Source organism: Eublepharis macularius, chromosome 11 (assembly GCF_028583425.1).
Source record: "Eublepharis macularius isolate TG4126 chromosome 11, MPM_Emac_v1.0, whole genome shotgun sequence".
NCBI classification, from domain to species: Eukaryota; Metazoa; Chordata; class Lepidosauria; order Squamata; family Eublepharidae; genus Eublepharis; species Eublepharis macularius.
This window is the reverse complement of record NC_072800.1, coordinates 46,852,815-46,879,156: the sequence shown is the minus strand read 5'-3', so window position 1 is coordinate 46,879,156 and position 26,342 is coordinate 46,852,815. Positions and strand designations below refer to the sequence as shown.

General features: G+C 44.2%; 2 protein-coding genes and 1 long non-coding RNA gene across 3 annotated transcripts in view; 2 read left to right on the top strand and 1 right to left on the bottom strand.

Annotated features, from left to right (window-relative positions):
• Nucleotides 1–10,577, top strand: part of CHN2 (chimerin 2) — a 191,928-nt gene extending 181,351 nt beyond the window's left edge. Inside the window, exons 11-13 of the mRNA XM_054990757.1 lie at nt 4,579–4,716; nt 6,806–6,911; nt 8,041–10,577. Of these exons, the coding sequence (XP_054846732.1) occupies nt 4,579–4,716; nt 6,806–6,911; nt 8,041–8,212 (416 nt within the window). The 3' untranslated portion in view covers nt 8,213–10,577. The remainder of the gene's footprint in view (nt 1–4,578; nt 4,717–6,805; nt 6,912–8,040) is intronic.
• The window catches only part of LOC129337226 (uncharacterized), a 90,864-nt gene that overhangs the window by 22,788 nt on the left and 41,734 nt on the right, over nt 1–26,342 (bottom strand). The gene's annotated exons all lie outside the window — the stretch shown is intronic.
• Nucleotides 19,636–25,438, top strand: PRR15 (proline rich 15). Its single transcript, XM_054990758.1, has 2 exons — nt 19,636–20,000; nt 23,377–25,438. The coding sequence occupies exon 2, from the start codon at nt 23,469–23,471 to the stop codon at nt 23,859–23,861; it is 393 nt and encodes a 130-aa protein (XP_054846733.1). The 5' UTR covers nt 19,636–20,000; nt 23,377–23,468; the 3' UTR covers nt 23,862–25,438.

Sequence of the window (26,342 nt, the reverse complement as noted above, 5' to 3'; positions counted from 1 at the left end):
TACCCTGAGTTAATTAGCATAGCCAATGGTCTGATTGTGCACCCAGTAAAAGAAAGAAGTTGTTTTTCTCCTAGTGATGACATTCTTTCTGGGTATTTTATTATTTACCATGTATATTAAAACATATGCATGTATTTAGCAAGGAATTCTTGCTAATGCTATGTATTTGGGAATTTGTGTTTATTTACCCTATGGTATTGTTTATGGAAATGTCCTTGATATTGACTGTACTAATCTCACACTATGTAATCCGCCTTGAGTCTCAGTGAGAAAGACAGACTATAAAGGACATAAATAATAATAATGGCATAAATATGTCTACACTATGGGCCTTCCATAGCTGCATGTTAAATTATCAGGAAGTTGAAACTTCTTTTTTTTAAATAGGTGGGATCCAACAGATACCTTCCTTTATGCTTACAACCTTCTCGCTTATGTTCTACCTTGCTACTTCTAAGGAGCTCTTTATGTATGAAAACATTCATCCATACAATCTCCCCACACAGTCTGGAATGTACAATGTCAAAAGGGCTGCACCATTTGCATGCTTGATTCTGTAAAATAAGCTGGGTAGAAATTATATTCGATTAGCTTTACAGTGAAAATCGGGCGAGTTGATTGTTAATGCCACTGGCATTATTTTTTAGTACGAATTAGAAGAATAATGTTTGTTTATTTCTATAGCGAATGAATATGGATGCTGTAGAGCAAGAGTTGCTCACTGTGCCATTATTGTTGACCAGTTCTGTTCCTGCTGGGCCTATGAAACATTCATTGTACAGCTTGTTCATAGAGCGCTCATTGTGCTTTTGTTTGTTTGTCCTGCTTGGCACAACACAATTTATATACAGCACTGTGATATTACTAAGGAAGAAGGATTCTCACAGCCCATTTTTTCTGTTAGGAGGATGCTTTGATTTGTTTTTGCAGTCACCTCAGGGTGGTGATCCATCTGAATCCTCATGCTGTAAGTGGTTCATCACACAGTCACTGGCTGTGCACTAACACAAGCCCTTCTGTCTGTTCAAAATAAGATCAGGAAGTTACATTGACTCACCATCTCACCACACTTTGAACTGTACAAAGGCCTGAGGTGCAGTCACGTGAGGAGGTCAGGAGATCAGCTACAGCAACTGCAGATAGTTAAACCCCCCTCCCTGCTGGCCCCTCCCTCAGCTCACTGGAGCAGCTACTTGCCCTGCTTATATAAGCCTAGGGGGGTATACTGGATCCTGCTTGGCTGCTAGAGAAGCAAGTTAACGCAGCTACTAAAAATCCCTTCTTCCAACTCAGTCCAGCCTGGAAGCCGCACCTGACCTTACCTTGACACGGCTGACCAGGCCACAAGGATCCCCAGCATGATAAGTCATCGAGACTTCCTGTAATGCACTCTATATAGTCAACTTGGAGACTCCGGTTGATGCAGAATGCCTCAGCTCAATTATTATCAGGAGCTCGACAGAGTGTGCATAGTTCTCCCATTCTGCAGTCATTCCATTGACTACCCATCAGTTACTGGGTTCAATTCAAAGTGTTGCCTGTCCTCTACAAAGCCCTTCGTGGCCTTGGTCCCTCACATATGCTTCTCTCCCTATGAGCCACCATGGCAACTTTGCTCATCTGAACCTTCTATAGGTATCACCTTGCACATGGTGGTACAACAGCTGCTTGTACACACACACTCTCTGTGGCGGCAATTTCTGCAACTCATACACTTTTGTATTGTTTATTGAACGTCCACATCATTGATCATATCGAGTTACACTGTGTAATCTGGCCTGAGTGAGAAAGGCGGAGTGTAAATAATGTAAATAAATAAATAAATAAAATATGTTTCCCTTTGGAGGCAGTTCAAGCAAGAAAAACAGTATATGGTGCCATTGCCATTACTCTAATCCAGATGAGCTGCTGATAGTGGGCTAGCAGTAGCTTGCCTGCTGCTTGTGCAGCCCCTAGAAGACCCAGGGAGAGATCTCAAGAGAGAATGCACTTGCAGGAGGCAAAGACCCAGGAAGGCTCAATCAATCGACCTGTCTCATTAAAGAAAAGTTTGGCAACTCCTGCTCTAGATGTTCTGTACAGTATATGGCAACATGCGTAAAGCAATTTCCATGCCATAACTGCTAAGTTATAAGAGTTAGAATGAATAATAGTATGAATAGTGTGGTGCTGAAAGGCACAACCAGTCTGGAGTTTGGATCACCTCATTCATTCCAGCAGCCCTGTTTTCAGCAATTCTCTCTCTCTAACATCCCCTGCTACATTTTAAGCTTTATCTAATTTAAAAAGAAATGTTCAATTCAGAACATGTTAGTGAATCAGAAGGTGTTTTTCTACCACCACCCCCTTCCCATAGCTCAAAGCAGCTTACAGATTCAATTATTTATTTATTTAAAACATCTTTATGCCACCTTGCTACCCAAATTGGGTCCCCAAGTCAGAAAACATGAAAACATGAAAACATTTGAACATTAAAACAGGATTTAAAATAATATATAAAATAATTCAATGAAATAATAATAACAACAACATTCAATTTATATAGGACAACTTCAGGACAACTTAATGCCCATTCAGAGCAGTTTACAAAGTATGTTATTATTATCCCCACAACAATCAACGTGTGAGGTGAGTGGGGCTGACAGAGCTTAGAAAGAGCTGTGACTGACCCAAGGTCACCCAGGTGGTTTCAAGTGGAGGAGTGGGAAAATCAAACCCGGTTCTCCAGATTAGAGTCCAGCACTCTTAGCCACTACACCACTACACTAAACATATGACACAACCAGAGAGGAGGGTGAATAACACTTATTGGGGGTATGCCAAATTGGGGGGGGGGAGTCTTCACCCAGTGGCAGAAGACAATGACAAACAAATACGTCTCCCTGGGGAGGGAGTTCTAAAGTTTTGGTGCCGTGACAGAGAAGACCCATTCTCAGATTGCCATCCATCTAGCCTCAGATGGCAGGGGCATCTGAAGCAGGGCCTCTAAAGATGACTGTGGAGGACAGTTCATAGGGGAGAAAGTGGTCCTTAGCAACAATACTCTCTAAATTTCTCAAGCCAGTTAACTCATAATGATTTCCAGCAATACCAAGTTTCAGAACAAGCAGTCCTTTCAGTGTACCCAGGTGCATTTTGTAACACACATTAATCAATAAAGAAAACAAACCAACAATATTGTTTCTGAAGAGCCTTCTTAAGGTTTTTAAAGGGGAAAATGAGGTTGGAATCCAAATAAACTATATATGTATTCTTACAATGATCACAACATACCGTAAGCAATCTTTGCTTTGTCTTTACGTGCAATATGTAGGATTAACCCTTCTGGCTACCTTCTAGCTGTCTTGTATCAAATTACAGGGGGAAAGATATGCTCTCTTCTAATGCCACTTGCTATCCAATGTCCTTTTATTTAGTAAACTAGTGTATTTGCCATCAAACGAAGGCTAGGATAATGAATGCATATCTAGATGGACGTGGATGCAGCTGCAGATCTCCCCCCCCCCAAGCTTTTGCTTTCACTGTAGCACTTTAGTGCTCATTGTACTGCAATTAAATAGAGCTGTCCAAACAATGTTTTATAATACTAATGCTACCGTGCCAAGTACGTGAGGATAAATATGAGGCTGGTTAGGGGAGAATAAACATTGTGATGGGAGAAGTGGTACTGTATTAGAATAAATGCTAATATATGGGTTCAGATGACTGCTTGTTTCGAATGGGCTTGTTTTAAAGACTTGCTCTCCATTCCTAAGAACTAAATTGATTTTGATACAATTTTCAAACAATTCTATGTATGATTGAGGTGTTAATCGTATACGTTTTTGTTCCTTCATCCATACCTGTCACTTCTGTTTCAGTTGCAGTATGTGAATATTTTTTTGTAGACTGAAGTCCTTTTAATACAATGATTATCATAGATTTATCTACCGAGCTTCTAAAACTCTGTCCTGCTACACAGAAAACTTTTTAAAACATTAGAAAACATAATTGCTATTATTTCATAAGCAGAATAAAGGGTTCCATCATGCTGAGGAAGGAATAACTGTGCATAACATTTATCAGTATTTTTTTAAATAATAAAGAAGGGGAGGTATTGAGGTGAAGTCCTAAGTGAGACTTCACTTGGAGGAAAGTGAAGATAATTTTTGTAAAGGGAGTAGTAATCTTCTGATCCATTACAATGCGACGGAGGAGTGCCTACTCATTGTATAAACATTACCACTTGGTCAGCCTGAGAATGTGATGTGTATACAGGGGCTGCCCAAGAGCACAAATCCCTGTACCTACCAATACCACCTGTAACATCATCGCTGGAAGTTCAGGGAATGCAACAGAATAGAACAACAGAAGAGCCAGCTGAAGAGACAGGCTGAGCTAAGGAGGTCAGTGATAGACTGAAGTTACTAAAGCTTTCCACAACAGTCACCACACTACACCTACCATACCTTTCATTCTATAGCAATTTTAAAACTATGTATAGTTACATCTGCAGAAGGGAATTAAGAAATATATATCATGTTTAACATTGCTGAAAACAAAACAGCGGCCTCTTAATCTATTCTCCTTCTCTTCTAGATGGTGACAAGGTAGATGTTTCTGCCAACATATATCCAGACATAAACATCATTGCTGGAGCACTAAAGCTCTATTTCAGAGATCTGCCGATTCCTGTAATCACCTATGATACTTACTCTAAGTTTATAGAGGCAGCCAGTAAGTACTAAGACATACCACTTGTTTTGTTATGAGAGGTTTATATCAAACGGATGCTCAAGTCTTTAACAAATAAAGACACATAATATGTGACACATCATTTATGGAGTGGCTCCCAGGAGTAAGCCCATTGAATGGACTTGGAAGGGTAGAAGGAAACAAAGCAGAAGTCCTGTGCCACTGCAATAGGTTAACATGGCTCCTCCTCTGGAATTATGGCCTGAGGGTATCTTGACTTTACTGCTCATTGATGAAAGGCATCAGTATTCAGACGGCTCTATTAGTGATCACTCCACAGGAGCATGCTGTAGAAAGTCATTCAAGAATTACTATTAAAATAACATTTTATCTATTACTTTATCTATTACAAGTTTATCTCACCATTTCTATCAGGAGTTCAGGGTGCTGAATTTCCCTCCTTGTTTCATGCTCACAAAACCCTGTGAGATAGGTTAGGTTAAGGAAGAGAAAATAGCTCAAGCACAGAGCAGGCTTCATGGAGAAGTGGAAATTGAACCAGGCTTGTCCAAATCTTTGTTTTACATGATAGCTATTATGCCACTCTGGCTCTCTTTCAACATGTCTCATTTTAATTAAAATTCTATTGTTGCCAGCCCCTAGCTGCTGTCCCCTGCCACCACTCACCTGATTGGTGGAGAGGAGTGGGGAGGCTAGTTGGAGCATGCAGAGAAATGGTGCACACAAGGTCCACAAGGCTTCTGATGATATCACCTCCTGTTCAAACCAGGAGTAACAGAGTCTCAGCAGGGCTGATTCTTTAGGTATTTGCCCAAAACATAGCAATAACACTCTTTGGGGAGCTAATTCCTAAAGAATTGGCTTTGCCGAGAACCAGTCACTTCTGGCTTGAACCAAAAGTGACATCATCAGAAGCCCCAGGGAGCTCACACCCATGAGAGAAAGACCAATGCTGTTCACCTGTCTGGCAGCCCCCATTCCCCACCCCCAGTTTTAAGGTAGGGGGACCTGGCAACCCTGAATAATTCTAATTTTAAATCATATTAACTAAGTGCAAGGGGGAACTCTCTGCACAGAGGGCAAATCCACATTACTCATTCTAAGTCGCATGTTCCCCGCATTCCCCACGCAATCCCGAGTGCCGGTCACATTACCTCATTAAACAGACGCATTTCATTCGCATTTCTCCCGAATATGTGGTCACAGGTTTTCAATGGGAGTTTCACGGTGGCCGTGAACGGGCCAATGCGCAATTTACGCGGTTTTTTTAAAAACAACCCCCCTTCCTGTCTCTCCGGCCATTCCAAGAGTTCCTATTGGCTGATTCAACTTGCAAGTGCTCCGTAGTCTGCAAAAGACTGTTTTTGACTTCATAGCATTGGATTTATTGATTATGCTGTTTCTGAATCAAATCTGGTAGTTTGAAGAATCATTTTGGGGTGAATCCATCCTCAGAACGGACTCGCGAAACTTCCTTTTTAACTGTTTTTTATTTTTTTATTTTATATTACTGTAATATTGAAATTACAAAATATCGAAATAATGACACTCCAAGGAAGTGAAACTTCAGTAAAATTCAGGCACTGAACTGTCCTGCATAGGAAATGCCCACGAAAGCTTCCCACATGCTTCCAAATTTCCAAAAAAGAAACGGGAGAGAGCCATCAGTGCTGTCAGTGGGGGAAAGAGAGGCATCATTATCTTCAATGATGTTTCTTTATAAGGCAAGATCGAAATAACGGAAAAGTGCGCTCAAAAAATTTTTAAAAAATGGGCGGGAAAAAAGGTCCCGCCCAAAAAAAGCGGTTTTTGAGCGGCCGTGTGACCGGAGGGACGTGCGAGAAAGACGGATTGGAAGCAGGAATGTGAACGAAGAGGAAAAAATCATGGATTGGAGGCAAACGGAAGATATCCGATAAACATGCGGGTAATGGGTGAATGTGGATTTGACCAGAGATTAAGAATGTATTTCTATGAGTATACAAAGCAGAGTAAATTTTATCATGAATACTGTTCTAAAACTTTTCGGGTATGAATCTGGATTTCTTTGTTTAAAACATTTGTTTTATTTACCTCAGAGTTTATATAAATCTTGTATTGTACTACTTAGAAATCGCCAATCCTGATGAAAGGTTAGAAGCGGTCCATGAAGTGTTGATGTTACTTCCTGCAGCACACTATGAGACTCTCCGATATTTGATGATTCATCTCAAAAAGTAAGTTAACTTGCCTGTGAAATTATAGCTGGCCATCTTTTTGGATGGTACAGCAATATGATATAAAACATGTTTAAGTGGTTGTGAAACTTTTGGAGGTATCTTACAGCTCTTAACCACCTCTGGTGTATGTCACCCTTAGTGGCCACTACCAATGGGCCTCCTCTCACTCAGATCAGGTGCTGTCAAGCCACAAAACCCGCAGGGGCTCCAGAGCTTCACAGGCACTCTGGTTCCTTCCTCTTTCATGTAAGGCATCTAGGGCCTCCTGCTCTGTGACTCAGGCCCCATCATTCTGGCCATAGCTCTTACCCTCATCAGCTCCCGTTGGATCTACTGGTCATTATTTCATTAGCATGGCGGCATATTCTGGCATTGTGAGCTGTCCAGCTTACATCTCCCACACCTACCTCAGATCACTAGTTAATGAAAACAGGGCCATGGCCAGTTATCCTGTATCTAATTCAGGGTCCTTCTAGTCCAAATTCCTCCCCTAAACCAGCATCACAGAAGAAATGACATGGCCCATGTGTTAAATAAGTTCAGAAAAAAATTTACTTCAAAGTCATGAATGTATAAACAAGCAAATAATGTTTGACAAAGAATGTTAGAGACCACAGTTAAGTCTGATTCAAATTTATAGTGGATTTATACTTTTGTGGGGGTTTTTTTAATTCATCTGTTGCTGTAATCAAGGTGATAAATCATACAGCCAGTTGTCCAAATCCAGGCATTTACTAGGGCCATACGGATTCTTTTGCCATTTCTTGTTTCCAAAGCTTTTTCCATTCATTTCATTCTGCATTCATTTCATTCATTTCATTCTGCACCAATTCAAAGAGTGTACACTGTGTCCACTAAAAGGGACTTTGTTAGCCTAAATTCACAGGTGCTTTGTCTGTACATTATAGAATGCACGGTATTCATCAATATAAAAATTATTCAAAGTGGTTTTTGAGAACTGACTGTTATGCTGGCTTATTCTTTATAATGACTTTTTATCACAAACTTATTACAGTTGTAGAAGGATTACATGCCATTCTTCATCCATGAAGCAAAAATAGCTTTATAATTTACATGAAAACACAAAAAATCTTTAAAAAGATATCCCTTTTTTCTTCTATTTTAGGATTACCATGAATGAAAAAGATAATTTTATGAATGCTGAAAATCTGGGAATAGTGTTTGGGCCTACCTTAATGAGACCCCCAGAGGACAGCACTCTGGCTACGCTCAATGACATGCGATATCAGAAGCTGATTGTACAGATATTAATAGAAAATGAAGATGTTTTGTTTTAGACAAATGAAGGAATAAATTCATGGCCATTGGCTATGAAAATCTAAGTTGAAAGAAAAACAAATTCCCAGAAAAATAAGAAAAATGGTTAGCTCTTCATTTTCTGCTGTGTTGCAGATGAACGCCGAAACATTAAGTCAAGTGTATGTCTCATAGACATATACCTCTTTTTTATTATTATTTAAGAGAAAACAAAGGCCAGAAAAAATCCTCTTGCCTTGTATCCTTTGCCTTGTTTCCAGTGTGTATCTGTGTTGAAAGGTTACAGACTGTTCTATTATTAACTTATTAAAGGACACAAACTTTGTATGGTTATTTAGATCACTGAAGCAAAAAGGTACTTCTAACCTGATCCACAAAGTACTGTGCTGGCACAATTCCTATTTAAAGAACAAGATCAGTACAGAAGGATTGAACCTCTACACCCTAACCAGCAAAGGTCGTTGATACATGGAAATAGGTTTCAACATACAGCTCACCCTTCTGATACTGCCAATTCGAGAGAGTGATGTGGGAGGGGCACACCCACCATTCATGAGTGTACCACCACACAGATCTGTCAGTGCTGTCTGCTCTGACCTTGCTCATCATCTGTTTGCAGGATCTAAATCCAAACAGTTAGCACTTTCAGAACTGAAACTTCAGTTACCTATTTGGTCACAATTCTCATGTAAGTTGCAGATACACACCCTACTGCTGCATACAAAGAGCTCTATACCACAGTCATTATGTAAAAATGTGTCATTTAACACACTGAGATCTATTTCTGCACAATGGCCATAGTTTAGGGTTCTAGCTATGCACACATATTTTCAGTTTTCCTCTGTGCATACTGAATATTTCCCTTTTATTGAAAAGAAAGGTAAATTTGGAGTAGCTGGACTGCAGCAATCTTTTGTGTTCAGATCAAGCTCCATGCAAGCAGGCAGTTCCCATTTTTCTTCTATGAACCACAGAATGCTTTGCATGCATAATGGGAAATTCCTGCTGCATAGGGGCATTTTAAAAGAGAATGAAAAGGCAACACACAGGATTTTTGATCTTGTGCATTATATTTAGGGTCAGGATACTTGTCAGTATTAGCTATATCAGGAATGGATATACAATTTATTTCTATGTAAAGCATAATTATATATGTCTAAAGTGAAACAAACCAGTTTTTAAAAATATATTTTATCTTATTTAGCTGCAAAAAAAGTCTTTTTATTTTAGTAAAGAATAATCCAATGCGGTGCATTGGTGATTTTCCATATATTCCTCTTCTGCATTATCACAATGTCACTCTGAATACATTTACCACTAGTGCAGTATTAACCTGATACAGTATTTTTATTGCAAATTTTTAAAAGAAAACTTCTTATCTTAAAAATTCATATCTTAAAAATTCTTTGATTTATGTTATATTCTAGAAATTAGCATTCTGTACTCTTAGGAGTATGATATTTTGGAGCAATTACAACATTATCTTCATCACCTCCAAAAAAGAGACTGAAGAGTTTTTTTTTTTAAAGTGCTGGCATTAGAATAATCTACTACACACAACATACGTTTCTTGGAACACAGTAATGTGTAAAAGAAGTGATGCCAGGATATTGGATATTTTCTGGCCTTGCTGAAAGTTAGCACTTATTTAGAGTTAATTATTTTTGAAAGCCGAGTTGTGTTACTTTGCTTTTGTATTTATAAAAGTCAACCTGTTGAAAATTAAGTATTTCTCTTGAATGTCTTTGGGAAGATGTTTTAATAAAGGAGAGAGAGAATTTGTGCATTACCAAATCTCTGGGGGGTTTCCCCCCCTGATCTTTCCAGAGGTTAACCTCACTATCCAATCTAATACAGTTCTAGTATTGGAATTTTTCTCATCCTGAGCTTTTTCTATAAACATTTCAAACACAGGAAGGTAGCATAGTTTATTACAAAAATGAATTTTCAATATGAAAAGCTCTATTAAACTTTCCTCGATTTGTACAAATCAGTTTTTGAAACTATTATGCTGTTTTCTGAATTATTTCAGGGAGCATTGGTTTCTGTTAAAAAAAATGTAAGTGTGAAACTTTGATAATGAAAAAAAATGAATACAAAAAGGGGCACGGGAACTAATGTATATTAGCCTTTGAATAGGGTCACCAAGGGCTAAATAGGCAGATTCAGACGGCAGGCCAGGTATTAATGAGGTCTGATTTGCTGGTACAATACTACTAAAGATTCTCCTAAACTGTACAGTTTTAATTGTTGTGGGTTATGTACTAAATACTGTCATTTAAAATGGTATGCAAATGGTTTTATTTTGTGAAGTGACATATGCTTTGTAATTTATGATAGTGTAAATGGAAAAGGAAAAAAATGCCATTAAACGTGTTGAGTCTCTGTCTGTAATTTTCACTGCCAACCCCCTCCCCTTCCTGGTTTCTCTATAACTTTTGTATATTTGTTTTTAAAAGTGCGTATATTTTATATACAGCAAATTGTCTATAAAAAAAGTGTAACATTTTGCAGATGCAACTAAAACTTCAAATCACTGAGATTTTTTATCAGCAAGTGTTCTGACAGAGATTTATTCCATTGTTTTCTACATTTGACCAGAGTTCAAGTGCAGGGGGTGTTTTTATATAATTAAGCTTTTTGTCTTAGCAGCCTAAAATATGGTGCTATTTTTTGCTTCCTCTGGGCATAGGCAGAGGTCACAGGGGGCAGGGGAAAGATAGCCATAAATTTCCTACATTGTGCAGGGGGTTGGGCTAGATGGCCTTTAGAATTCCTTCCAGCTCAATGTTTCTATGTTTCTAAATACTACATTCTCATATCATTACCTTTGCCCCCAAAACCTTCATATAAAACTCAAGAATGGATTAAAATTTTTGAGGTCCATGAAATGTATTTCTTTTTATTTATTTATTTTTATATAGCTTTAAGTATGTCAAAACACATAACTCAAAAGCTTTTATGTGTCTGGATGACAAAATATGATATTTCTGTTCAACTATCCTGCAGAAAATTCTTATTATACTATTATACAGAAACATGATAGTTTTGGGATGGGGGGTGAGATTTTGTGAGGTAGCATATTATCCCAGTATATACTCCAATATTCCACACTAGCACGTGCCCGTTCCCAACAGTCAACACAAGTGTGGGCCACTGCCCCGCTGGGTCCACTGGCCCCACCCTCAGTTGTCTTCCTGGGTACCTCAAGGAGGGCTTCCCTCAGCCACAAACTTGGCAGGGAGACGGCACATGGGTACTTGCCAATATCCTTTCATGAGGTCTAGCACCAACAGGTATTGGGCTGTGCCCAGCTGGTCAATTAGGATGTTGGCGCAGGGCATAGGGTACGCGTCGAAGTTGGCTATATCATTAACTTGGCAATAGTCTACACAAAACCTTACCAACCCATTGGGTTTGTTTACTAACATGATGGGACTCCTCCACAGGGCTCATTTTGAGGGGGAACGAACAGGAACACAGTTCTGGCAGTTCCTCAAAAGGTCACAAGTCAGGTTGCCCCACCCACTTTACTCTTGGCCATTTGGGGCCTGTTTCTGCCTGGATTGGGGCCGAAACAGCCCAGATTGGACCTCTGATGGGTGGTAGATCACTATCCCACTCAGCAGCAGCCCAATCCTGACCATTTTGGGCCCCTTTTTGGCCATTTTCAGCCCCTTTTTGCCGTTTTGGGCCCAATTTCGGCCCTGAATGGCCAGGATTGGGTCCAAAACAGCCAGGATAGGTGATGTCAGGGTGTGTGGCATATGCAAATCAGTTATGTTAATGACATACTTCCGGTGATGCCAAGGGGCATGACATATGCTAATGAGTTATGCTAATGAGTTCCTCCAGCTCTTTTTCTATGAAATGACCCCTGCTCCTCCATGCTCTCCAGGAGGGCTCTATGACCCCAAGCCGGAGCATATCGTCCACCTCTCTTGCCACTATGTCCCACTGTTTCTGAGGCAAAGGTCTCCAGGGCGCCTGGGCCACATTCCCCAGCAGAGTTGAGATGGCATGGGAGATCACCGCCATCCAGCCCTGCTGTAGGGAAAAGACGTGCGGGTGCCATTTGAGCACCTTCCGGACCTGCTTGCGTTGGTCATCAGACAGCCCCTCATCAGGTTGGAGTTCCTCCCCCCTGGGGGGTGTACTTGTCCATGGCAGGTCAGGTCCCCATCAGGTAAGTCCTAGGGATCCTCAGCCAGACTGCAGTGTAGTGGGCTGGGGTCTTGCCAGGCCTTGAGGTCATTTATGTGCAACCTCTTCTTGTGGCGTCGTAGAGGTCCGCACTGAACTTTGTATGAAAGGGGGCCCCCTTTGTGATCAGAAAAGGACCCCACCTGGGGTCTCCAGAACCTGATGCCATCACTCGCTGGTTCACCAACACCCGGTTTCCAACTTGCAACTCATGGCCTTTTGTTCCCCTGTCATAGTATTTCTTTTGTGCCTGTCAGGCCACTTCCTTGCGGCCTCAGGCAGGTCTGTAGGTCGCGAAAATACATTGTGGCTGGGTGAGCTTCCTCCTGACCCGGGGCTCTCCACTTTTCCTCTACTAACTGAAGATCTTTAACAGAGGCAATACCAATTCTGAGAGGGGTAAAGCAGGGATGTGTCCTGGCCCCTTTGCTTTTTAACCTATATCTAAACGATATTATCCCAACGTTATCCAGCCCTAAGTTTGCCCCCCCCCCTATAGGATCTCAGAAAATATCAGTTCTTTTATATGCTGATGATACGATCCTGGTCTCTCTTACCCATGTTGGCCTTTAAAGGCTTTTACAGACACTTGGTGACTTTTGCAAAGAAGAGGCCTTAAACATCAATTATGCCAAGACAAAAGTTGGTTTTTAGGAAAAGGCCTCGTAGGTACAAGTGGACCATAGATGGAACCACCATAGAACAGTGCAGCACCTTTAAATACCTGGGGATTACATTTAGTGAAACTCTATCTTGGAGGGTGCATTTGGCAATAACCAAATCTGCAGTTCTTAGGTCAATCGGTGCCATTCTGAAATTTTACTATACAAAAGGAGGTTTTCTAATAGACCCGGCACTGAAAATATACTTGAGCAAGGCTATTCCTCAACTCCTTTATGGTGTAGAGGTCTGGGGTTGGAAAGATTGTTTAATTACTCCTGCAGCTCTTATGCGAGCAGAGCTTGGCCTGCCCTCAGTCAGAGCCCGTGTACAACTAACCCTGCTCAGATTCTGGACGAAGGAGCGTAACGACAATACCAATCTGTTGCACAGGTTATGCTATGAAATTATGTGCAAAAATGAGGCTGTACAACTAGCCAGCTATAATAACATCCTTCGATGTTACTCCATCTGTGACAACTCCCAGGGTGTCCCGGCTGCTGGCTTTAACATTCGGGAATGGGTGTTCCACTGTGATGCCATAATGGATAGGCAGGCGATCTCCTATTCCAAATTCTCCCCATGGTTTAAACTTTTCAAGAAGGACCACGTCAGAGCGCCCTATCTGGTCAACATCTTCCCTCACAACCTCAGAACAGCCTTTACCTCAATTCGGTTCCGAACTATGCCTACAGCGCTGCTAGCTGGGTGCTATGCCAAAACACCTCAAGACCTCTGCTACTGTATTTGTGGTGCTCACGTTGTGGAGGATTTACCACATTACCTACTATCCTACCTACTTTATGCAGAGCCAAGGAATAAATTCCTAGAAGAGTTTTTAATTGGTTTACACTCCTCTTCAGACTCTGAAAAATTGTTTTTTTTCTACTGTCTGACTCTGCTGCATTTGTTTCTTATAGAGTCTCTGTTTGCCTTAGCAGCCAAGAAAATCCGGGCTAGAGTTGTTTCCTGAGACTGCAATGGTTTTATCTGACTAGTATCTCCTGCCTAGATCATCTTAATCTTTTAATATTTGTACATATGTTTACATGCTAGAGTGTTTTATGTGTTTTATTTGTATGGATTGTAATGGCCTTTGGCCACAAACAATAAACTTACCTTACCTTACCATTTACCTTACTAACTGAAGTATCCCCTGTGGTTTGCGACCATAGACCAGTTCAAAGGAGATGAAGCCTATGGATGCCTGAGGTGTCTCCCATACAGCAAACATAAGGGGGTCTATGTAGAAGTCCCACTGGCTGGGCCGGTCGTGAGCCAGTTTGCGCAACATCGCTTTCACGGTCTGGTTGAATCTTTCTACCAACCGATTGGTCTGGGGGTGGTAACTGCTGGTGAAGACCTGGCACATTTGAAGTGTCTGACAGAGCTGTTTTTTCAGATTGGCCGTGAAGGGCTTGCCACAGTCTGTTAAGATCTCCTGGGGAAGCCCTACCTAGGCAAAGAAGTGCATCAAGACGCGGTCTACCCCAGTGGCTTTCATGCCCCAGAGGGGAATGGCCTCAGGGTACCTAGTGGCGTAATCCATTAACACCAGAATGTACCATGCCCCCTGGGGAGCCTGGGGTAATGGCCCCACAAAGTCCAGGGCAACCTGGGAGAAGGGTTCTTGAATTACCGGCAGGGGGGCCAGTGGGGCCCATGCTGGTGGCTGGGTAGTTGTGCGCTGGCACAGTGAACAGGCCTGGCAATACTGCTTTACTTCCCTACATAGGGTGGGCCAGAAAAACCAGGACGTCACCCTTGCGGTGGTATTTGGTACCCTCTGGTGTCCCACCCAAGGATGGTCATGGACAGTGGTAAGTACCTCCCGCCAATAGCAGTAGTAACTGGCATGTTTCCCCCGTAGGCCCCTTCTTCAGGCAGCACATCATCCTCTGGCCCTAGCATGGCCAAATGGAAGGGTGGGTCTGGCCGTCTCCCTGGGCCCCACCTGTGTCCGTCCCTGTGGCCTGAGCCCCTTCCAGGGCCTGTCTCAGGTCCCGCACCAGAGCAGCCTGGGCATCAAACTGCTGCTGTGCAAGGGCAGCCTGGGCCTCTCGCTGTTGCTGGGTCACCTCCTGCAGCAATTGTCCTTGGTGCTCTGTCAGCCACTGACCGAACTGGGTAAAGTCCATGGCTGAGAGCGTAAGTGCTCCCACCCCCGGTGAGATCTCCTCAGATGCCTGCAGTGCTGTTGGGCAGAAGAGGGGACGACTGCTGCTCCAGCCGGTGGGGGTGGGGAGTCGGGGCAGGGGTCGGCTCACAGCTTGTCCTGTGCCCACATTCTCCACCAGTTTGTGAGCCGCCGCCCCACTGGGTCCGCTGGCCCCACCCTCAGCCGTCTTCCCGGGTACCTCAGGGAGGGCTTCCCTCAGCCTCAGAACTAGGCAGGGATGAGGTTGTGGTCACCTGACCTTCCTTTTTGCCTGCTGGGTGCACTCTCTTTCTCTCTGGCTCTCTCTGATGCTCCTTCAAGTCACTCCAGCCTTCTCCTCCCCGGTATCATTGGGAGCCTTCTTCTTTATAGTACCCTGGCTCTCCACCCCCTCCCAGGGCAGCCAATCTGCCCTCTCCTTGCCCCATTCCCAGTGTTCCCCATCATCTCCACCTGTGCCTCCTCTTGTGGACTGGCTCTGCTCCTGCCTGTCTGCTCTGTATCCTTCCTCCCTCTGTGGCAGCTGACCTATCAACCTCCCACCTTGGTTGGCTCCCAGTCCCGCCTCCCATCCTGGCAGCCCCACCCTCTGCCTTGGCCGAGCCCGGCCAGCCTGTGGGGCCATTTTGGGTTTACGGGCAGCCATCCTGGGCTCTCTCTCTGCTGCTCGTGTTGCTGGCCCCTGCAGCAGCCTCCAGGCAGCCTGGCAGCCACCGGTCACCATCTTCGTCTCCTCTGCGCTCTGCTGTGCTGCCGAGGAGCTCAGCTGGGTGGTAGGCCGCCACTGCACTGTGGCATGGCTTGACAGCATTGCTTTCTGGGCCGTCTAAGTACAATGGTATTATTATTGACTTCTTCTATGTTTATGAAACTCAGGAGAGTTTTCCAGCATCTAGCTTACTCCAACGGGGCCATGTTGGTCATCCTATGAACTTTCTCTAATTCCTAGCCTGACAAACACACATCAGGTGCACCTTTCCTGTATTCTCTGTTGCATCACCAAATCTTAAACTCATGACAATCTAGGAGCCAAAGGTAAATGAACCAAGACTTTGAAGAGAGCTCAGGGTGGCTTTTCCCTAAACAAATCTGTTACTATATAAGCAGAGAAGGTTTCTGAAGTCTGTGTGAAATTTTGCAACACATTTGCAATGAACTTTCAAGTTCACAAAGGCCTCTGGTGTTCTTTGAACCAATCGTGTCAACACACACACACACAAAATGACCACAGTTCCCAACCACAAGTGTGCAACCAGTTGTCCCTGGCTCAAAAAAAAAAAATCCCTTCCCAAATTTGCTTGCTTTTCGATGCACACAGTTCTAAAATCCCATACGGGTAGCTGTGGCATCACACAGAGGAGAGGTTGCAGGCAAATGGTGAAGCCTCAATTTGCTTCAGGGCTATGCAGCTATGGAAATAAGGGCTTAACTCTTTAACTTCCACTCAGTTTCACTATTCAAAGCCAACTCCATTGCTCTGCTATTAGCATATGAAAGGAGGGGAAATGTGTTTCTTCTTTAGCAAAGTGGGGAAAACATTTCAAACCGTGAAACTAAATTGAAATCAAACAGTTAAGCCTCCTCTCCCTTCATGACCATGAGGAAAACTGTAGCTTAATGAGCCTGCAATTTACATTTTATGCATGAATGAACCAGGGAACTGCAGTTTTCATCACATCTACTTAAGCACTAAAATAATCTTATTGTGAGGTGTTTGTGTGAAGGGGCGACACATCATAGATAACTTCTCTAGGAGGTTTTTTTCACTATAAGATTCTCAGAAAGTACACTGATTTTTTAAAAAAACATCATTTTTGAAAACACCAATAACTCACTACTCCTGACCATGTATGCAATATAATGTACATAGACAAATTCCAGAGGTGTCTAACAGTGAATTAGAGGGCCCAGGACATACCTGTCTGATTTGTGTCCCTTTATTCCCTTACATAGAGATTTCCAGTTTGGGCAGCATAAATGGCAGAAAGGCATGGAACGTGATGGGATACTAGAGAGTGTACAACTGAATCAGTCCTTCATGATATGGCAGATGTTTTAGGGCCCTAAGTGATAGTATCACTTGCAATAGGGTCACCCTGGGGAGAGTTGGCACCAGGGTTTGTTGCAGGAGTTAGTCCCTGGTTATGATTCTTCGCTTGGTGACCCATTGTTGCTAGTGAGAGCTGCTTCAGATTGGTGAGTGGAGGGTGGGGGGAGAGCTGTCTTTAGACGGAGATATCTTTCAGGAAACACTATAGTTCCTTGATGATAAACGGGAGAACTTATAGCTGGGAATAGGTTGCAAACTGCTGTCCTGTCCTACAGAACAGGCACCGTGTCTGTCTCATCATTTCTGCAGGTGAGTACTGTTGGTGGTCCCTGGCCCCAAGGAGGCACGCCTAGCCTCGACTAGAGCCAGGGCCTTTTCGGTCCTGGCTCCCACCTGGTGGAACGCTCTGTCTGCTGAAATCAGGGCCTGGCAGGACCTACTATCTTTTTGCCAAACCTGCAAGACAGAGTTGTTCTGCCAGGCATATGTCTGAGGCTGGGGCTCCGCCGGCTTGGGAAAAAAAGGGGTGTATAAACCTTAACTCTCCCTGTGAATGCTGTCCACCATCCTGTTTTAAATGTATTGTTTTTAATGAACATGAATTTTCAATTGTATTTTTAATATGTTGTTATCCGCCCTGAGCCCACTTGCGGGGAGGGCAGAATACAAATTTGAAATAAATAAATAAGTAAATAAAAATTGATGAATGGTTGGTATAATCCTCCCACTCCCTATCCAAACGGCTGGTGTAGATGCAGTTGTATCTCAAGGCTTAGCTATAGACAATAACTCATTTAATGTGTTAGAAGCATGTAGGAAGAGTTTGGTATAAAATAGGCTTTGGGTATAAGGCATTGTTTATGTCTCCATGGCGTAGTTTTACAGTGAAACAGATAGTGGACATTTCATGGACTGGTCCACACTCAGCTCGGTAATGAAACAGAAGTTTTTATAGTCCTGTTGGAATATCTCTTTCCCTTTGATCCAGATGATTAAAATGTCATCAGTAGTAAAGAGAAGGTGCTTGGGGGCAGGTGCTGAGGAAGAAAGATTCTAAATCTGCTATAAATGTGTTGGCATCTGTGAGGCCACAAGGTACTCATGGAAGTGCCATTGATTTAAAGAGACAGGATTTTCCCAAACTTGAGATAGTTGTGAGAGAAGACAAAATCACAAAACCCAACAGCCAGCTGGGCCATGGCATCTTCAGACATGATATTCCAGATGACTTATAACCCATCCTTGTTTATAATGTTGTTCCATATAATATTTTTTTCCAGCAAGGTCACCAAATGTAGGTTTTTCAGGAAGTCTGTATTATGTCACAAATAATAACCAGCATGTATATCTCCCAGCTGAATATAATACTTTGTGTATCTGCCAAAATACGCTCTGACAATTCTTAGAGATCTACATATATATGGATGCACATATATCTCCTGTTCCACCTACTCTCCAGTGCCTGAGATCTGCCATAATATGAAAAACGTTAGCTACTTTGCTCCTCATATTGAGCAATTTCCCATGCCAAATAATATGAGTCGTGTGGAACATTAGCTCCATATATTACAGCACAGCTACTTCATCACATTTTAAAAACACTTGAGAGCATTTTAACATAACAATAAAGCTGTTAAAAAGATGCGGTAGATTTAGACTAGAGTGAACCAGTTTCAAACTCCTTCTCTGCCATGAAGCTCATTGGATGGTTTTATTATGATTATTGTACCCTAATTCATCCTACTTCACAGGGTTGTTGTTAATCATGTACGCTGGGCTGACTAAAGAATGGCACAGTTGCCATTTGTGGGGCTCAGATACACTGGAACAACACAACCATATGATACCCCCATCCTAGTATTTATCATGCAGGTAGAATCTAAAAGACAACTTAAGTGAGAGGGGTTAGCCTAAAACTGTGAACAACAGAAAGATTCATCGTTTACACATAGCAAAACAAACCAGGCTATTTGTATTGCCTTGGAGAGCTGCTCCGCCTGGCACTCTCTTCTTCTTGCTGCCAACAGAATTGTCACATGGGCAGCAAGACTGGCAGAGGTGGAAAGAACCCATGACACCATTACAAGGAAATCAGCCTAGGAGGGAGGAAGGAAGCCAAGTTGTGCTGCATGGCCAACATCCAATCTGAACTGGCTGAGACAAAAAGTTATACCCTGCTGCCTGCATCTCTCCTTGCCTATTGATTTATACCGTGCTGCTCCTTCTCCCACTCCCAGGCCAATCCTGCCAAGCTGCCGTTCTGTAGGAGCCAATCACAGTTAGGAAGGAGAAGAAAGGGCGGGGGTTGTCTCAAGAGCTTACCTACACCTGCTTCCTTGTTTTCCCAGCGCCAGGTACACAGGTTAGGCTCAGGAGAAAGTGAGTCGGGCGGGTTACATTTGCTTCGTAAAAAGAGGGGCAGAGCGAAAAGCGCTTCCCTTCGACGGCCGCTGCCTTTTCCCAGCCGCTTCTAGCAGACCCTGGAAACGGCCACAGCCAAACTGGCCAGAGGGGCTGCCTAGGATGCCGGAGTGCGCGCTCACCTGCGAAAGTTGGCGCGGCTCTCAGGAGCGGGCGGGCGCCTGAAAGGCCAAGTCCTCCTGAGCCCGCTCGTTCTTCTCCGCGGCAGCCTGTTGCTGCGGTAGCGAGGAGTTTCCCCGGAGAAAGCCGCTCCCAGCGGCGGGCAACGGGATTCAGTGAGGGAGCTTGCGCCGAAGTGAGTTCCTGCGGCGGACAGGTGGGTGAGAGCGCGCGGCGCGGCTTTTGGGCGGCGCACAGGTGTCCGGCCGGGAGGAGCGCAGCCTTCTCCCGCCGGGGGTGGGAACGGGGCTGCACGCGGCGCCCCCCGGCTGTTCCTTCAGCGCCTGGCACCGGCGCCACCGAGGGAAGCGGGTAACGCTACAGAAGGCTTCCCCGGTCGGGGTTTGTTGGGGGTGGGGGGTCGAAATCGTTCAGCATCCCCTTGGTTGACAACTTGCGTGAGCTTGAACGGAACCTCGAGTGGTCCCGTAGACGGCAATGGGACTCCCTTGGGGAAGCAGAACTCGGTGACAATTGTTATTGAATTGCTTCCGAGGGCCACAGATTGGATGGGTGCCACATACGACCCCTGGGTCTCCCGCATGACCCTTATACATGGGCCAGCTGTGTAGCAGGTAGAAATTCTCCGTGTAAAGTTTTACTCAGCAACTCTTAGCCAATGGCATGATGAAGAACGGCCCTGAAGAGCACACACGCTGTAGCTTTGAGAACTGTGGCTCTTCTGGAAACTTTCACCATGTTTAATTTTAAAACAGACCAAGTGAAACTTGTGAGGCTGTAAGATGAGCAGGAGGAAAAGAGTCGCACTTTTCTGTGCCTGCTGCAGCTGCCTGGTTTGCTTGCATAGCACAGGTGCATCAAAGGCCCTCTAGCTATGACTGGCTGCCAGCCCAGTGTGCTCAGGGAAGCAAAGTGCTGCTCCTTCAGCATCCCAGTGCTGCTGCAAGAGGACTGGAGCAGCATTTCGCCATCTCTGTTAAATAACAGGATCTCACTGCTGCTTGTTACAAAGGCCATTCCATGGCTATTCCTTTTACGCACCTCTCTAAACAAAGCTGCCTCATTCTGCTCCTTATAGTAGTCTAATGTGTTCTGTCCAGCTGTACTCCAATACTGGCATCTGTGTGGGTGAAATCCTGTCCCCACTCCCATATGAATTTGTATTCTTTAACAAAGCAAGGCTGTCTGGCTTCACAACCCTAGCAGGCTGTTCAAAATGTATAGTCTTTGGTATTATTGACCTGAAGATTTAATACATGTTTTTATAAAAATTCCTGGATATCAGGATAAACAAACGACTACTCGTTTTTATTCTTATGAAAGCTTTTGTGAGGTTTCACAACCTTGTAAAAGGAGCGGGAGCAGTTCATCTTCAGTTCTTAACTAAACATTAAAGCACATTCACAGAAACAATCATAGTGTGTGCAGCTGCATGGAAGAGAACAGCTTACACAGTGGCTCAACTACTGAGACCACAAAACAGAAGTGAAAAGCCCAACTTGCAGAATAAGACTAAAGAACATCCGACTGTCCCTTCCGAATACAGTTCCCTGAACTGAAGGCAGACAGACTTCCAGTATTCCACTATCACCCTCATCGTTCATTCCACATGTCCATGACAGTAGAGTATTTATGATGAAAGGTAGGTTATTACTGATTTTGTTTTCCAGAGTTCAGGGAGAAAATCAAGGCTGATCATCACTGCTATCATGCCTTGCTTCTCAGGTTGCTGAAGCATCGGCCTGACTCTCATTGGAACCAGACAGATCTCTCATTCAGCAAAGCAAATGTGACATGCTATCTGATCTGCATGCATGCAAGTAAATAGGATGACACACCTAGATATATGTTTGCAGGCCATCAAAAAAATGAATACTGAACTCTGTGCCACCTGTTACAGGGGACATAATGAAACTAAACTACATTTTGGATTTTTCGTTTGATTCAGCATTTGTGCCTGTTTGCTACTACCTGGTTTACAGTTCAGCCCCATGCCTGTTTGATTGAAAGTGAGACAGTTCAATGAGACGTTGCCTAGCAAGTAAGGCTAGGATTGCAGCCTTCAATATTTGGTCCAAAGCACAGCAGTTATGCCACAAGTGACATGCCAATGCAAAATTCCTAATAAACCAGAAAAATTAACATTTTAACTTTGCTCTGCTAACTCAAGAGAGATGATTATAAACTTCTCTGCAAATGTTCTATTCTAGCTGGGCTGATCGAGAGGAGCTGCTGGGTCAGAAAACCAGTGTACTGGAAATACCACAAGCCTGTACTTAAATCGCCTAACCAAAGAGGCTTTTCATGAATTGTGCTAAGCAACTGAATTCTTGGTTGCTTAGCCAGCCTTGGAGAGATTTAACTATTGCTAATGACTTCATTAGTACAAAAGAAGCCTATGTAGTGTGGAACGGTTTTAACTGTCCAGAGCACTCCAGATGAATTCAAGTGTACACAGTTTTTCAAGTGTTGTGATTTTAGGAATGGAAATACTCTCTTTTTCCATGAAACCTATTGACACAGGCAAGTTTGTGCAACGTAGTGTGCAGCAGTAGTGAGAACATGATTGTGAATCCTCCATGGCTGAAAAAAAACATCCATTAGTGAAGTTCAAGAACAAGATCTGTAGACCTTAGCCTTCATATTTCTCCATTCAGCAAGAAATCCAGCTCACTCCTGCAGTTAAAAATCTGAAGTCAATTTGCAACTGAATCTCTTCCTATTGGTGTCTGTATTTCCCCAAAAGAAGAGTGCCAATCCATCCTACAGTTTTAAGCCTCAGATGATGAAGGGGTTGTAATTTTTTTTTAAAAAAACTAAAGTTTCGTGCTTTTTTTGGTAATGTGATGGTCCCCCTTAAAGCGTGACATGGGTTAGGGCCTCAGAGCACCTTAATCCAGTCCTGCACCCTTGACTCCTGTTGACTGACAAGTTGGACCACAGAGCAGCATTCCCTCCTTTGCCACCTTTTTGTTCCTTCAGGATCTCTCCTTGAGGAATCTTTAAAGCGGCTCTTGGCTCTGTTTTCTTTCTGGCTTTCACTGAATAGCTTGAGGTGGATGGACCTGGCAGGTTCATCAGAGTGCTGCTGGGTGGCTTTTATTTATGTTTGAGGAGGCTCGAAAAGTTCTCATGGCCAAGAAAAAGCTTCTGGGGGGAAGTCTGAGAACTGAGTTGTGCGAGTAGTTGAAACCCAGTGAGCTGAAGGTTAAAGACAGCCGTGTCCTATTAACAAGGGAAAGGCTATGTCCACAGACAGGCCGCTCCGTGAACTGGCAAGCGTCTGAAGGAGCGGTTTTTGTTTTTTGAAAGGCGCCAAGGTCCAATCTTGTCTGCCATCAGCCCGCCGGGCCAAGGAAGCCCATTCCGCGCTTCAGTTTTGTTGGGTTGCTGGCGGCTGGAAGCGATTAAGGGCACGGCGGCCATTTCTGCTTCCCTGGAGTGTGTGTGGGGGGGGGGGGAGACTCCTGGAGGCGCTGGCCCTTGGGGGCCCTCTGCTGCGCCTCAGCCGGCGGCGGGTCCAGAGATGCTGGAGCTCAATGGGCCCCCTTCTTTTCTTTCCCTTCCCACAGGACGCTGGCCCTGGCCGCTCCCGAGCCAGTCCACGCGGCGCCCGCCTGCCTGGCACAGGACCTTCCCGGACAGCGAGAAGGACGCGCAGACGATGGCTGAGAGCGCCGCCGCCGCCACCCCCTCAAGCGGGCCCGGCGGCAAAGCCAACCCCTCGGGCACCTGGTGGAAATCGCTGACCGCCCGCAAAAAGCCCAAAGAGGCGCCGGCGGCGACACCCGGGACTCCCCGGCCGCCGCCGCCCGACCCTTCGGAGCAGCTCTTCGCCCCGCCCAGCTCTTCGGACTCGCGGGAGAACCAGCAGCCCAACTTGGGCAGCGGCAGCCGCAGGAACCTCAAGATCTCCCGCTCGGGCCGCTTCAAAGAGAAGCGGAAGGTTCGCGCCACGCTGCTCGCCGAGAGCCCCCAGCAGCTCTTCGAAGGCGCGGGAGGAGGAGGAGGCGGTGCCGCCGCCGCCGCCCCCAACGAGGAGACTCCGTGCCCGTGACCGCCTCCTGTTTCCTTCCGCGCTCTGGGGACTGCGGCTTGGCGGGAGGAGGAGCCGCCTCCTTGGCCGCGTTGGAAACGGTCGCCTTGGCTCCAGCCCAGCCGGAGAGGGCTGTCTTTGCACCTGGGGACGGGGAGCCCCGGCGCTGAGGAGCGGAGCTGGCCGATTCGTCGGAGTTTGGAAACTTTCCTCCTCCCCGTCTCGCTCCTGGAAGAAGGGGGAGCGGCGTTTAGCCTCTTGTTTCAGGGGGAGGGCAGCGCGACTCTGGAACAATATGCATATGTAACGAGAGCTTGGCTAAGGACACAAAGAGGCATAGAAGTCTCGGTTCCAGTTCTTTCCTGACATGTTCCCATGGCATTAAAGTTTGCAAGGAGAACCCTGTCCCCTAGAATATTGTCATAGTGAATTCTTTCCTGCCACTTTTGTGGGGGCGGGGGGGGGAGCGGGATTTGGTAGTGCTTAGTACTACATAAATGTTGATATTTGGAATAATTGTATAAAGGGAATAAGAATGGTAATAAATACCCACTGCCTAGCTTGTGTGCCACATATCTCTACAAGGGAGACAAACACAATTTAAACTTTCAGCGGAATAGCCTTGTTAGTCTACTGTAGCAAAACAAAACATTAAGTTTGTTCACATGTCCCTGTGCACGCCCAGATGGATTCCCAAGTGAGTATGGAGTCCTGCTATTGCTCAAATAACCCAGGTTTTTAAAAAATGAGTTTGGCAGACATCAAAGTTGATATTTGAAGTCATAATGTAGACAGCTCCTTAGAAGGAATCGTGGGAGCACAAGGGGCTGGGGGAGAGCAAAGGACCAAAGCCCTTGTCCTGGACGAACGCCAATTACAGAACACTAAAAATAGCCGGAATCTGAGAGTAAAATAAGTCAGGAGTTCTTATTTGTCTTGTTTGGGTGATTTTAGAATACAAGGTAAAATGTTATTTCCTGAAAGTGAGCCCACATGCAACTTCCTGGAACACAGTCACACAGCTGGATTTAGAATCCCAACCTTCCTTTTCATTAGTGATTCTTCCCAAAGTGGAAGCTTATCTTCCATGTGTCCCAGTTACTGTCAAAAAGACTAGGTGGTAAATGTATATGAACTAATTACCACAGTACCTGTTTGTTGTTGCTTAAAAAGAAGAATATTCTGGTCTCTTCATTGATGCCAAGGATAGCTTTTGTTGGTCAAATATGCTTTTACTAGAATGTCTCCATTTGGAAGGAAGGGGATTGGAAAAGATCTGTCCTATCTTATTTCAGGGCCAAAACCTTCCAGTGGCACCTGTTGATTCTTAACAATTGCATTCCTGTTGGTAGAAACATTATGCAAGCCAGTAAATGAATCTGTCTGCTATTCAGTGAATTAAAAAGAAAAGCACCAGGTTGGGGTGGGGGGAAGACCAAGGAATACTATACATTTTGATTCCAAACCTAATCCTTTCAAAGATGCAGAAGATTTTTTAAAAATGTAATTTTTATATTGTTTCTAATCATTAGAAACAACTGCTCAAATATGGATGTAAAAGGAGTCCTGGTTGTCACCATTAAGAAATAAACATGATCTCTTCTAATAGTGTAGTTCTCAAGTAATTGATAGCTCATCTAGAGAAAGAGAACAAAAGGGGCCCAGCCTAAATATCTTTGGGTGAGAGGATAGCCATTGAAGGTGAACAGAGGTGTTCTGTTAGCTTAAGGCAGTGAAAACAGCCCTGCCACTCTAAATATTTAAATGGTTCTTGAAGCAGTGCTGAAGTTCATAGCAAGCCTTTATAAATACTGGTTTAAAAAAATTTCAGAGGGTTGGATTCCATGTTGGGAAATTCCTGGAGATTTTGTGGGTGGAGCCTGGAGAGGGCGGGGTTTGGGGAAAGGAGGGGCCTCAGTGGGGTATGAGGCCATAGAATTCATCCTTCAGAACAGCCATTTTCTCGAGGGGTACTGTGTTATTGCCTGGAGATCAGTTATAATTCCGGGAGATCTCCAGCTATCACCTGGAGGCTAGCAATCCAAGGTTGAATCAAGCCAGTTTTTGCACCAGTGGGGAAAAAAAGACGTGTTCCTGCCTGACGCTAAAAAGGCTGTTTGGGATCATGGGACCTGCATGGACAAAAGCCATGTGAAATTGGGGCTGTAATAAGAAGGGGAATTGGCCAGGATGGAATGAAAAAGCTGGCTGGATCCAACTCATGGTCTGGTGATGAAATGGCACATTGGCAGCTTTGCTGGAACAGGTGAAATCTTTAGGATTCATTATTAACTTTCAGATGGGTCATTAAATATATTGGCTTTAACAAGGTAGTTGGGGTGGGGAGGAGTGTTTGTTATTAAACTTCTCAATAGTATCTAGTGTAAATAAAACACATCTTTGGAGGCCTCAAAATAAGGCCTTTGAAAGTTTACTCAAGAGAAATTTGTCTGATCAGTGGGGTTCAAGTTGATTGTCCTGGTGTTTGAGTTGGACCTATAA